At 38.2% G+C, this 13387-nt stretch overlaps 4 protein-coding genes across 4 annotated transcripts; all 4 read left to right on the top strand.

Annotated features, from left to right (window-relative positions):
• Positions 1–489: 489 nt before the first annotated feature.
• On the top strand, positions 490–2835 carry VTP21DRAFT_6 (uncharacterized protein; the record flags this gene model as incomplete). The annotated part of the gene is made up of 1 exon (XM_069396581.1): positions 490–2835. The coding sequence occupies one exon, from the start codon at positions 490–492 to the stop codon at positions 2833–2835; it is 2346 nt and encodes a 781-aa protein (XP_069256385.1).
• Positions 2836–5934: 3099 nt separating this feature from the next.
• Positions 5935–6490, top strand: VTP21DRAFT_5 (uncharacterized protein; the record flags this gene model as incomplete). The annotated part of the gene is made up of 2 exons (XM_069395472.1): positions 5935–6078; positions 6158–6490. 2 exons carry the CDS (start codon positions 5935–5937, stop codon positions 6488–6490), a joined length of 477 nt encoding a protein of 158 aa, XP_069256384.1.
• A 1546-nt stretch (positions 6491–8036) lies between these two features.
• VTP21DRAFT_4 (uncharacterized protein) lies at positions 8037–9112 on the top strand (the record flags this gene model as incomplete). The annotated part of the gene is made up of 3 exons (XM_069394361.1): positions 8037–8247; positions 8340–8709; positions 8785–9112. The coding sequence occupies 3 exons, from the start codon at positions 8037–8039 to the stop codon at positions 9110–9112; spliced, it is 909 nt and encodes a 302-aa protein (XP_069256383.1).
• A 2396-nt stretch (positions 9113–11508) lies between these two features.
• VTP21DRAFT_3 (uncharacterized protein) lies at positions 11509–13116 on the top strand (the record flags this gene model as incomplete). The annotated part of the gene is made up of 1 exon (XM_069393253.1): positions 11509–13116. The coding sequence occupies one exon, from the start codon at positions 11509–11511 to the stop codon at positions 13114–13116; it is 1608 nt and encodes a 535-aa protein (XP_069256382.1).
• Between the last annotated feature and the right edge of the window lie 271 nt (positions 13117–13387).

Genomic DNA, 13387 nt, shown 5'->3' with positions numbered 1-13387 from the left:
CATTATATATGTATTATATTGAGCCATCAAATCAAAGTATAATTTCAATGTATAATTTGAATGATAATATAAACTAGTTCGGAGTGTAGAAGGTTTAGCCGGGATGTGTTCAGCAAATTATGATGTTAATATAGGGCACATCAACAGTGTCGAGGTGTTTCAATGAGGTCAGCGACAAGTTTAGAGGATTCCAGGCGTAGAAATTACTTCAGAAAAGAGCATACATGGCTTATTATAATGAGTACAGGGAAAACTGACAATGCAGAATCGGAAAGTTAACGAAAGGGTCGCCACCGAAATTATAACTCCACCTAGGGATCCCTTGTAAAATCTCGACTGTGCAAATTTAACGCCAATATTAGATATATATGGCAAAAGAAATAGCAACTAATCTTCGATATTGGATTGTTATATAAAGGTGTGAGCTCCGATTTTTGCATCTCATTTATTATAGATATTTATTCATCGAAAACTACTCTATTGCAAATAATGGCTTCGACACCTCAGGTTGAAGTGGTTAAAATGTCGAAACAGACTGTCGACGTTTTATCCCGGAATCACAAGTTACAGCGCTTCGCTTCCTTCCTTGACCCGGTTAAAATACGTCGCTGCTCGACAGGGTGGTCGACATTAATGAACCGGCTGTTCGAAGATATTCGTGTGCATCAGGGGGTTTACATCGGATTGCATTTTCAAGTGAATCCAGAGGAGCTGAAATTGGCCTGGTCAGCTTACGTTTCTACCTACACGGAAATGATTGGATGTAACACGGAAACATTGTCGCTGAATCACATTAATGACATTGAGGAGCAGGTGGAATTCAGTCTCCAGCGAGTGTCCTCTGCGCTAAAGAATTATGCTCATGAGCGAAGACTTAAAGTGTTGGCAATTTGTGTCTCAGCTTGTAAAGAACTCCATGACAAGTTCGTGAGCCGCCACCATTTCGATCCCCTGGAGCTTCTCTCATCCAGAATTTGGATAGATCTTGATGCCGTTCCATTTATTACATTCACAAAACACGGCGATTTGGAAGAAATGGCATGCTCAGCTTCCCGTAAGCTCTTGGATTGGATTCATCCGGTTCAGCCTGGAAATATTCCACGATTAATTATCAATCCTGAGCATAATGAGGTTCAAGTTGACCAAAATTGTCATATACACATGGTTGAGCTGTGTCAATACGAGCGGATTACAAACCCAGAGTATTGGCGAACGCTTCTCTCACTATCCTACGAGTGCGGCAAGCAAAATCTCTCGATATGCTTCCTGAACTCCACGCCACAGGGTGGGGGGGTCGCTTTAATGAGGCATTCCATCATTCGTATGTTACGTATGCTAGGCGTCGAATCCCATTGGTTTGTGCCAAAGCCCAACCCCGCCATCTTCAATATAACTAAGCGTAAATTTCACAATGTGCTCCAAGGTGTCGCCAAGGTGACGGAGGAAACATGGCTCACCGAGGAGGAAAAGAAAATGTGGATCGATTGGTGTCACTGCAATTATAGACGATATTGGGAGAGTGAGGGCAGCCCGCTTCGTCGCGCCCATATGATCGTCCTCGATGATCCGCAGCTGTGTGCTATTATTCCTTTGATCAAACAAACCAATCCAAAGGCACGAATAGTCTACCGTTCTCACATTGAAATACGGTCTGATCTAGCTACTGACAAATCGTCAATTCAGCACAACGTGTGGTGCTTCTTGTGGCAATTTATCCAGCATGCTGACATATTTGTGTCGCATCCGATCTCCGGCTTCATCCCTCCTTACGTTGATCGAAGTAAGACAATCTTGATGCCCGCCTCGACAGATCCATTGGACGGTCTCAACAAGCCCTTGCTAGCTTGGGACATACATTATTACCGACAAGTGTTCAATCGTGCTTGCTTGGATCAAAACAGTCCGATTTTACAAGATGGCCGCCCTTATATTATCCAAATAGCTCGTTTTGATCCATCCAAAGGCTATCGAGATTGTATCGAGGCATATCGAATTCTGAGAGAAAAGCTTAAGGAAGTGGGCTACGGGGATACGCGTGACGAGACTAAGGAAGAGGAGAAAAAGACCAATCGTGAAAAGATACCACAATTGGTTCTTTGTGGCCACGGTAGTATTGACGACCCCGATGGTGGATTGATTTACGAGCAACTCATTGAGCAACTTGGAGAGAATAAATACGAGGCGATTTCAAACGACATTTGTGTCGCGCGCATTGCGCCTTGCGACCAACTTTTAAACGCATTAATGCGTGGCTCATTTTGTGCTCTCCAGTTGTCACATCGAGAAGGCTTTGAGGTGAAGGTAACGGAGGCTCTTGCGAAGGGTAAACCAGTCGTCGCTTATTCTAGTGGAGGTATCCCACTCCAAATTGATCACGGAAAAACTGGTTATTTGTTGCCACGCGGAGACGTTGAGGGAGTAGCACAGACTTTGTTCAATATGTTGATGGGCCAGAAACACGATCATGAATTAATGGTGCACACCATCCGGTCCTATGAATACGATCTTCGCCGCCAAGAATATTACACTCCATTTCAGTGCATCAATTGGCTGTATTTATTGAAAAAGTTGGCTTGGCAGGATAAGGTTGCTAACCAGATTTTCGCAAATATCGAGAAAGTCCGGGATTCTACCAAACAACTCAATATCAGCGACATGTATCGATTCAAAATTACTTCTGATAGCCAGAAAGTGTTGAAACAAGAGGATAAACAGTGCGTTTTACTGGGTTCTGGAGAGATACATAACTTTAATGCAGCCTATATCAAAGAGTGCTGGATAAATGAGTTTAAGATCGATCCGTTCCAATTTTCCAATACTTCAAATCTAGAGTGAAATGAAAAAATATCTTATTATACCATCTAAACGATATTTTATTTTCATTCTACTATATTATCTGTATTATCACTATAGCCCGCAATGCCTATTAGAGTATTATAATATAAAATGTTAGTATCACGATAACTTGGCCAACTTGGCCAACTTGAAGTTTTGCGACCGATGTTTTACTGGAAATTTCCCTGAGATCTTCGTGGAAAACAGCCAATCTTAAACTATTTGCATGCATAAAATTCTATTTATATCCGGCTTCTGGTTAAGAAAAAATATTATGCGAACCCGTGAGTCTATGTAAGTTCTATATGGGGATCCTACTTCAATATTAAAAATGTCATGCAACTATTCACGATCCATCAAATTTCTTAGTTCATTTTGAGCACAACAATGATATTGTTCCACTGCCATTGTGTTAATCCTATATACAAAATAATTAATTATAACCGACAGCATTCAGGGAGGTAAGAAAAAGAAAATCAAGTGCACATATGTTTGGAAAAATTGGAGGTCAAATGGCGAATGTACCGCCAATATCATGGTCGGAATCACTCGCGGACAAGATTTTCGAAGCCGTTGCCAGTTGAATACAATGCAAATACTGAATTAAAATAAACGAGCTTTTGATTATGCATTTATACTTAATAGTATCATTAAATTTATTCATGTTATTCTTAACTAATCAAACACAAATAAGTAGGCTTTCTATACAATAGAACAAGTCATGCATATCGAATTTCGGATCTATTTATCTTTTTATCATATCACGTCCTGCGTGTTCAAGGTGCAGTGTAGGATGTGCACTTAGTGGTAGGAGTATTGGATTTCGTGGCAGTTGCACATTGAGTTGTAGTGTAAGGAGATGTCCAGAAGACGTCAGGGGGATTGAATGTGAAAGTAGCCCCGTTGCAATCTTCCACGTAGATTCCCAGGTTCATTGTAACAGGTGTACATCGCTCAGACGGTTTATATGGATTATCAGAAGGTCCCGGCGATACATGCGGGTATTTCATGCAGCGCTTTTCAAGCCCATTTGCAACGGAGAATATATAGGCATTCGCCAATAAAAGAGGGTAATAATTGATTTTCATTTTACAAGAGGATAAAAGTAACGTCCAAAGTCAAGCTGTGGTGTGAATGCTCACAATATCAAAATTAAAGAGCATTTTATACGAATTTCTATGCACTGTCCAAGATATTCAGCCAAGGCAAATTACGGCGAATTGAAACGGTCTTTATAAATGACAAGGATGTCGATATACTTAGTAGCTGTTCGGACGAAACTAGGGGTAACTCCGCCGTTATACTGACGATTTACTACAGTATTTCGAATTAAATCAATTGATGATAATACTGCAGGGGAAAATTGAGCCCCTGTGATAACCAACCTACCCAGTCTTAGTGCACCAAATTTGGACCCAGCTTCACTGCATAACACAGACTTTACAAGAAGTGAGATAAACCTATGCTGTTAGGGGGAGTGGCAGTATTCGATTTTCTTTGAAAGAAAGTAGTTTATAATATTAAGAGGTCCATTTTCTCTCGAATTCAAGATGGCGTTATGGAAACACTATTTATGCCTCATTTCCAAAAACAATTGCGGTGTTGCATCGGTAGCACACGGGGCAATTGAGGCCGTGCCTTTCCCAGAGCCATAATTAGATACAGAGCTGTCTAATCTTTCTCACGTTTGGATATTAAATCCAAAAGAGATATGGCTAAAAATCTCGACGACCTTTTCAGTGAGTTATGTCTTACTTGCATCTGGGCGAGAACAAAAGTTGTACTCCCTTTGCCTCAAGCAGCTCGCTAGTTTGTCGACACAAACTAGCTCAGTAGAAGAGAGTTGTCTTACCTTTTGTTCCTTACTTGAGTCCTCTTCTGAAGTAGCAAATACTCCTGATGATGCTAACTCAACTTCATCAGAAAAGAGCATACAATCGAAGCATCATTATGAAAAAGATTTCTCTCGCCTTTGGAATTCTCTTCCTACTAATTTTAGTGGGCTGCAATTTCAATTCAAACTAAATTCTTTTAGAGATCTTCATCGTGTTCTCAGCGCGCAATTTGTCCTCGATGGCATTCCATTACCAGACTTCCCTTCTCCGCGTAATTATGCTAAAGATCAATCATTTCGGCGCTGCCAACATTTAGTTTGGCCTAATCCTCTTCCTTTAAAGGAGAATTTGCTAATTTCTAAGCACAACTCTCTCATAAGTCGTAACCTTAAGATTATCTCTTCAATATTTATAATAGTAACTGTTTCTCATTTCATCATCCGGATTGTGCCATGTTCCTCGAAAGTTATTTTCAGGGCAAGATCCACCCAGCATTACTCCATTCAATTCTTGCCATAGTAGCACTTCACCTGGTATTAATGCATGGTGAATGCCCTATGTTAAATCAGATACGCAAAATAGTTGGTGCGTTGCTCGAAACTACAAAATCATATCTTGAAGAAGTATTTGATGAGCCCTCTCCTGGGATCCTACTTGCCAATATCAATATGAGATGTTGTATGCAACTCGTTTACCGCCTTGACGAATCCTATAAATACCATAAATAAGCGATATTAATGGCATACACATTGGGATTACATCGCGATGATGAAGATGTACGGAATCGTACACAAAGAGAGTTCTGTAGAAGAATTTGATGAGAGTAATGGCGCCGAGATTTATTCTAGCATTTCTTACAATTTATCTTGATTTCTCATTTAGGTGTTACCTTTGCAAGCTCGAAATTTTAAGTGTAACTGTAGAGGGAAGGCCAAGCTTAATAGATTTAGAAATCATGAAAATTTCCTGCAATGCAACGACGTATCCGAACGATAATGAGAAGTTTAAACTCTCCCTAGAATATAGCTAATATCCAAGGATGAAAAAAGGGTGCACTATCTATTTACTAAATACGATATCAGGTTGTTTTTTTATTAGAAATCGATTATTCGATCAAGCTTGCCCAATTAATGGATATTGACTGGTCACAATCCGATGCGACGATTATCCATATCATAATTAGCATCGCAGCACTTTGCAGCAAGTCAGATATAACACACTTAAATGCTGCAACTGCTTTAGAGACCAAAAATATGGTCAATCAATGGCTATAGTAGTAAGCTATTGCTTCTGGATTAACTGGTGTTTCCTATGGCAGCGATTTTTTGAATCTTACGTCGCCTTTAAGCGCTTAGAGTCTGATTTCATGCAGACTCTGAAGCAAAAGGCACTTGAAGAGTATGTCAAGGCAAGCTGCTTATTTTAAAGTTTCTTTTCCAAATGAACTGAGCCAGTACTGATAGAGTATACACTCCAAACAATTATAGGGTGTAACTAATGTCACTTTAATCTGGCAGGATATTATCCATCGCAAAGCTGGGTGCACATCACAATTCCCCGAATATATAGTTTATCGTATGCATAAACTCATTGCTCGTATGCATCCTGATCGGACGACACGGCGGAGCAGTTTCCAGCAGCTTCTCCAAACACTCTGGCTATTGAAGTCGTGTTCAAAAACTGAAGGCTTGATTGTGCTGCAGCATATCCGAGAAATTGAGAGTGCACTAGAGGAAATGAAACCGTGCGTATTCACAAAAGAGGAATTAAAAATGATGCAGTTTCCAAAATTTAAGCTTATTGCTATCAGACGAGTGTAGCGTTATATTTGTGTTCACTCAAAATATCTAATCTATCTGCAGATAGTGGTTCTCAAACATCATTAAGTGCTCCTGAATAAATTAGATTTTATTTATCGACATATGTATTTTGAAAATTGAGGATGCTCTATATAAAGCCCAAGCTTCAAATAACGGTCAATGTTCAATCACCACTGAAGTAATCTGAGGGTTATAATAAACAAGGCTTCCAATGAAATAATGAAACCTGCTATTCTAAGTATTCATGCTGCTTCAGCACTTACGAATCCTTGCCTTTGATTACCTGAAGCATACTCTAAAGAACTTGGAATTAACTGCTTTCTTTTTTATTTCTTGTTCACTGGCTGATGGGGATTTTTAGATCAAATAGTATCCGAACCAATCTCTGTAGGCTTTTCTCTTTCAACTGTGCTTTTCAACCGCCTTTCCTTATACTATGTCCCTACAGCTCCACGGTAAATATTATCCGGTTTTTCTCATCCTTTGCATTACTTGAGCATTTTCAATTTAACCGACTTTATTTTATTTATTTAAATGGAGGTCCTGGAATGGGGTTGCCCTTTCTAACGGATAATATTCAAGCCCTTAGTTTCTATAATTAGCTTAGGCTGTCAGAATGTTGAAGAGTAGAGAGAGGTTAGGATTTATGCATTCCTCCTCCTGAGAGTTGTGATAGGAGAGGTTTAGCCTAATGTTAGGTTCACTGCAGCTAGGATTTCCTTCCATGTGTGCTTCATCCGATTGGCAATGTATGACAATGACCCCCCCCCACGTTTCCGAGAAATAAGCAATAGACGGGGGGTTGAAGGGGCCAATGAAATTAGGGGGCATTTAGCGAGGGTTCTTTCTGAGGTGTCAAATCTATATATCGCTCTTTGACCATCAAAATTTGTCATATGATATGGGGAGAGGTGTCCATTCGGATCAAATTATCCCTTTAACTCCGTCCTCTGTGCAATCCTCGCTAGAGCTTTGGAAACTCAACATCAAAAATTTCCAAAAAAAGCGAGTATTTTAAACATTGTGTAAAAGAAATTTTCTCGGCTTTGCTTCTGGTCAGAGCTTTCATATCCTCGTTAATTAATGGCTTTTTCAACCCTAACTGCTGGAAAATTGAGATTGAGTTTTAAAGATTGCTCATTCAAAAGGGGTCATCAAAGTGAAACCTTCTATTCAAGGTTATGATGGGTATACTTGAATAATCAAAATTACACCGGCAAATTGAATAACACTATTAATGAAAGATAAACTGGAACGTTCAAAGGTAGGATGGAGTGTCCACGCATTGCAATGATTGAATTGCTATTAAAAGATCATTTCACAGAGATGGATGTTTGTGGTTTATAGATGCGGTTTTAAAAATATATTGGTGGAATACAGAGTTAGCCGGAGTTTCAGTATTTTCAAACGGCCATATATAAGACTTCGATGCAGTTATCCCAGGAGCAAGTAGAATATAATCTGAGGAATTCTGAAGTTCTAACGCATATTATTATTATAACTCTATCCTGTACCTTTCGAAATTTTGATCGGAAACTACTTAATCATGAACATGTATAATTATATACTGATTATCTCACTCATCTGCCTTTCTCAGCTTTTTGGTGCTACTGCTAAACCCACTGCGGATGCAGCTAGTTACGCTCGCCTTAAGCAATCTCTTATAAAGAGCCTAGATTTATCACCTTTTTTTGCCGCTTCTTGGCTTAGAATAGGATTCCATGATGCAGTCACCTATAATCCGGCAGACGGCACAGGTATATATCATAGCACTAGAAATAAGAGTTTGAGGTTTATTTAAATAGTCTAGTTCTTGTCAATGATAACCTATTATGTCACGACTCTATAGGCGGCCCAGACGGCTCTATGCGGTTTTCGCAGGAGTATAATGGAAACCCAAAGAATCGAGCCCTGATACCTGCCATATTAGCCTTAAATACACTGAAAGAAACTCAGTTTCCAACCATCTCTTACGCCGACGTGTTTTCTCTTGCAAGTGCCGTAGCCGTTGAAAAATCCAATCCCAATATAAAAATCACGTGGAGACCAGGCCGTGTGGATTGCCCAGATTTTAATAGTTGCGGAGGTGCCGGAGTGGCCAGCCGCCTACCCAATCCGGAATTAAGTACAATGAAAGAGTTGATGCAGGATGCTGGAGCAAGATTGGGATTCAATGATATGGAATGGGCATTATTGATTGTCGGCGGTCATTCAATTGGGTAACATGACATTTCTTTCTAAAAACCCAGAATTGAATTGATTTCATTTTACTAAAATCCTTGGAAAACCTTTAGGGGGGCACCGACCGAGTTAAGAGTTTTCCAACCACCCCAAGATTCAGCCAAACTCTCAGGCCCAAAATGGATCAACAACACTATTACTCTCAATTTTAAACCTGCAACTCCTAGACGATCCACGATTTTCAAAACGATGTATACCGCAGATCCAGTGCCGCCCAACCTTATTCGCTTCACTAGTGATATGGCGCTCATTCGAGATGAAAACATTAAGAAGACTTTAATAACTTACAATGACGCCAAGTTTGAGACTGAATTTGGCAACTTAATGACTAGGCTATTAGAGGTAGGAGTGAAGTCAGAAGACTTAGGAGAACCGCTTTAATATACTTTATTTTGTTGACTCATATTACTTGCAATTATTATTTTCCCCAATTCTGCATAATTTGTCGAACTTAAGGATACAAATTTTGTTATTTTCAAAGCATTCAAGGTATTAAGCGAAATAAATATTGACAAATGTTGTATTTTGTAACAGGGTTCGAATGGTAGACAGGCGATCTTAATAAAATATAGAGATCGGTGAGGAGCAAAAAGAAACAAGTGGTTTGTAAATAAGAAAAGAATATGAAATCTCCGATGAATATATCTTCCCATAAATATTACACCAGAAAATAACAAAGCAAAAGCTAAGCCATAATAAGTTAATAATAATGATATTATATCATAGCATGAGAAAAGAAGGAAGCCGGCCGTCCTGTTACATATTTTTACACTATGAACTAGGGAGCCATTTCTAAACAGTAATTTTCGGGAGAATTCAAACTGTTTTATAGCTGAATCAGTTGTTCAATTATGTACAGGGTTAATGAAATGACTCACATTCATATTCGAATACAAATGAGTGTTATTAGAGATAAAAAACCTAATAGCCAAATTTTGCACTTAGGTTTCAGTGCCGTGCATAGTGTGCTCATTCCCTGTATGATGCAAAGGAGCAAATAGTAAAATAAGCTAAAATATCTATTAGAGCAAATTTTAAAGTGATCACAACATAAGTTCCTCATGATGAAATTAGGTTTACGTGTAAATGATACGTCATTAAATTACAACTCATTTATTCTGAGAGGCATGAAAGGTTTCAATATTCGTTTAAATTTACAGAGTCAATATTTTATCCCATTTTCAAAATTTCTCACCTTGGAAGTGGATCTGCTATAAGATGACCAAATCACATTACAATATTAATATGGATGAAATGAGCTTAGATTTTGAGAGTATATTGATGCAATCCAGCTACCAGATGCCATCATTTCGAAATACTTGATCGATTAATAAGATTCAGGTGGTGAAATTAGTTCTTTAATTCAGAGTTTGACTTCGTGATAGCTGAAGATTTTCGCTGAAGAGGTTTTATTTTCTTGCCTCAACACAAACAGGAAGATAAACAATTTTCTTTCTAAGATTAAATTGGACATCTGAGTATTTTAAGTCTCTTTTAAGCTTTTTCAACTTTTCTTTGATTTAGCCACGATTGACGCTCTTGCTTCTGATTTTCCTGGGTTTTTTTATCATGAATAGCCTGGGCACGATAGTATTCTCAGTTTGAATTACCAATCTCAAAACAATTTAAAAACAACTGACCAGCAGTGTTAGCACAGACCAAACTTGAGAGCATAATGGATAATGGAAAAAGATTATATCAGATAGCATGTTTAATGGCAAAAGGTTTTCATGTTTTATTAGCACGCAATATATTAAAGCATCTTGATTTGCGTATCAATCTTTGTTGGTTGCTAAAATGAATTGTCCCTGCACTTCTGTATTCGAATTCCTTCATGACGACATCATAATATTAGCTATTATGATAATTCTTACTTAAGCCTAGCGTATGCGACGGCTTAAAGGAAATGGACAAGGCAAAGTCAGCAGTCTATTTCAGGTAAATCAGATAGAAAATTATTTCAGAATAGGTCAATTATAACCTTTTTTTTTGGAAGGAACAAGTGGAATTAATTAGCTAGAGCTTGGATATGTAAGTCTTATTTTACGTAGACCAAGAATATTTCTATAAAAGCGATTCGCTACTTTGATGACTCCCAATGTTTATAGTATAGAGAAAATTTGATAAACCCATGTACTACCACGACAAAATCAGGGCAAATTCAAAGGAATCACTTAGCAACAAGCCTGGGTAACCAATCTTGCATGTTCGCATAAATCTTGATAACTCATTCTACCATATGAAAATTGGGCAAAAAAAATCCAAGAATATTTTCGAACTTTTGGGTTCAAAATTATATAGCTCTGGTTAAATATGATAGGTGAAAATATATGAAACCAGCTAAGCAGTGCATTCTTAAAAAAAGCATTTTCATCCTCGCCGTTAGATCCGAATAACAAACTCAATAGGTATTTATTGCTTAAAATATCGTAAAAAAATAAGATTTATTGTAGTAGTATTTGTTATGAAGTGGATGGTCAACAAGCATATGGACTTATTGAAATAGCTCTCGATTATGAAGAATATAGAGAACAAAAATTCTCAAATCTGAATTACTAGTGAAAATTTTCAATCACAGCTGTAGAGTTTATAGTTTAATAGATTAGCTGTTTAAATGTTTAGAGTTAGGTGCAACACGGAGTAAATGGATAGTTTTAACTAACAAAATCTACTGTGAGAATTATTTTACCAAGGAAATTTAATAAATAAGCAATGGGTCGGCAGGCCATCTTGAACTCATAATACTTCAAAAAAAATTTTTTCAGTGAACTCCAAATATGCTTCAAGTATGTGTGCTCATCTCTTCGTACGAAGAAACGAATTCCCCATTTGAAAAATACGACAATTACCAGGATCCATCGAGATATGTCAGTTCCGACAAGTATAAATTTCATTTGAGGTTCATCAAAAAGGAGACGGCTTTTGCACAGCTCCAATCGATATATGAAGAAAACTTCGACGTTTATATTAATTTCCTATGGGGACAGGAGTATGAAGAAGTTGCCGGGATTGAGGCCTTGAAATTCATCGAGAACAAGGGAGTTCCTATTGTGGGGACGAGTAGCAAATTTCTGTCGCTGTCCAAATTGGATTTTAAATTCGCAGCCAAAAAGCATGGTATTCCTGTTCCAGAATATAATATTGTCAAGGATAAAATAGAGTCTTTTTCGTTGAATAAGTACCCGTTGATAGTCAAGCCTTCCAGAGGATGCGGAAGTCAGCATATGACTGAAAAATCGGTTTGTCACAATATCGAGGAACTCAAGGCTGAGATCAACAAATTGATAGATGAGGTAGAGTGTGAGATACTAGTTGAAGAATTTATTATTGGAAGAGAATTTTCAGTGATGGTGATTGAGGGTGAGCATGGTGTTTTTGCAATGACACCGATCGTGTATTCATTTCCCTCGTATATGACGCAGTTGGAGCAGTTTTTGCACTTTGAGAATAAATTCGATAGCATTGAACAGAAGAAGATAACCTATAGTCTAGCCAGTGAAGAAGATAGCTTAGTAAAAAAGCTCAAAGACATAGCCTGCCGTTCGTACTGCGCGCTTGATGTACACGGATGCGGGTATGCGAGAGTTGATTTGCGAGTAGATGAACACGATAACATATACGTACTAGAGGTCAATCCCACTCCCGCGTTCTTCTGTCAATATGGTAATGAGTTTGGTGATGACTACGTGATTGACAAGTGCTTCCCAGGAAAACATGAAGGTTTGATCGACTTGCTCATCAATAGCAAACTAAAGCTGTCCACAATCCGTCAAGAGTATGACAAGATGTCTGATAGATACGATGGCATTCTGAACACATCGAATATCCCAAATATAATTAGAAAGATGGTGCTTACCTATGACTTCAGCGGTATAGTATTAGACCTAGGATGTGGAACTGGTATTTTTGGAAAAATTATCAATGACTACGGCCAGGATGCTGAGATGATAGGAGTCGACTTATCTCCCAAGATGACCGAAAAAGCAGCGGGGTATTCTGTCATCGAGATAGGATTAATGCAGGATGTCGTATTTTCATTGAAGCATCGCAAAATCGATCATGTTGTCAGCACTGGAGCATTACATTTTTTAAATAACGATGTGTTTAAGTCAACTCTAATGAGATTATTCGAGATAGCCGATAAGTCAATAACTCTGAGTATAGAGGATATACCCGAAGAATACAATCAAAACTTGATAAGATTAGGAGTTGCTAGTATGTATAGCTACAATAATACTTTCGTAGCAGAGAACATCATCATCCCGAAGGATTGGGAGCGCGTCCACAGAGAATATACTTATATGTGGAAATCTCCAGCGACCGGAAACAATATATACGGTACCATTTTTAGATTTGAGCGTACTGGTAGTAGACGTAATTGGTAATTAATGAGGAATATGAGGAATTTATATCCTATTAATCGTCATTAAAGATAATATATAGCTTGGTAATAAAGAACTCAACTATTCATATTAGATATGTGGGGTCAATTATATCGAAAAATATCTCGTATGAACTAGTAAAACCGCTCAGACATATCTCTAAGAACAGGATGAACTAAATACTAAATAATTGACACTCACTATACAGCATATCTTAAAAGTCATAGTGCTTCATGTACTAGCTCAAAAGTTTTCTTTACGAATATCTTCATAT

Source organism: Calcarisporiella thermophila (assembly GCF_041956535.1).
Source record: "Calcarisporiella thermophila strain CBS 279.70 unplaced genomic scaffold VTP21scaffold_1, whole genome shotgun sequence".
Taxonomy (NCBI): domain Eukaryota; kingdom Fungi; phylum Calcarisporiellomycota; class Calcarisporiellomycetes; order Calcarisporiellales; family Calcarisporiellaceae; genus Calcarisporiella; species Calcarisporiella thermophila.
This window is presented reverse-complemented; position numbering and strand designations above follow the sequence as displayed.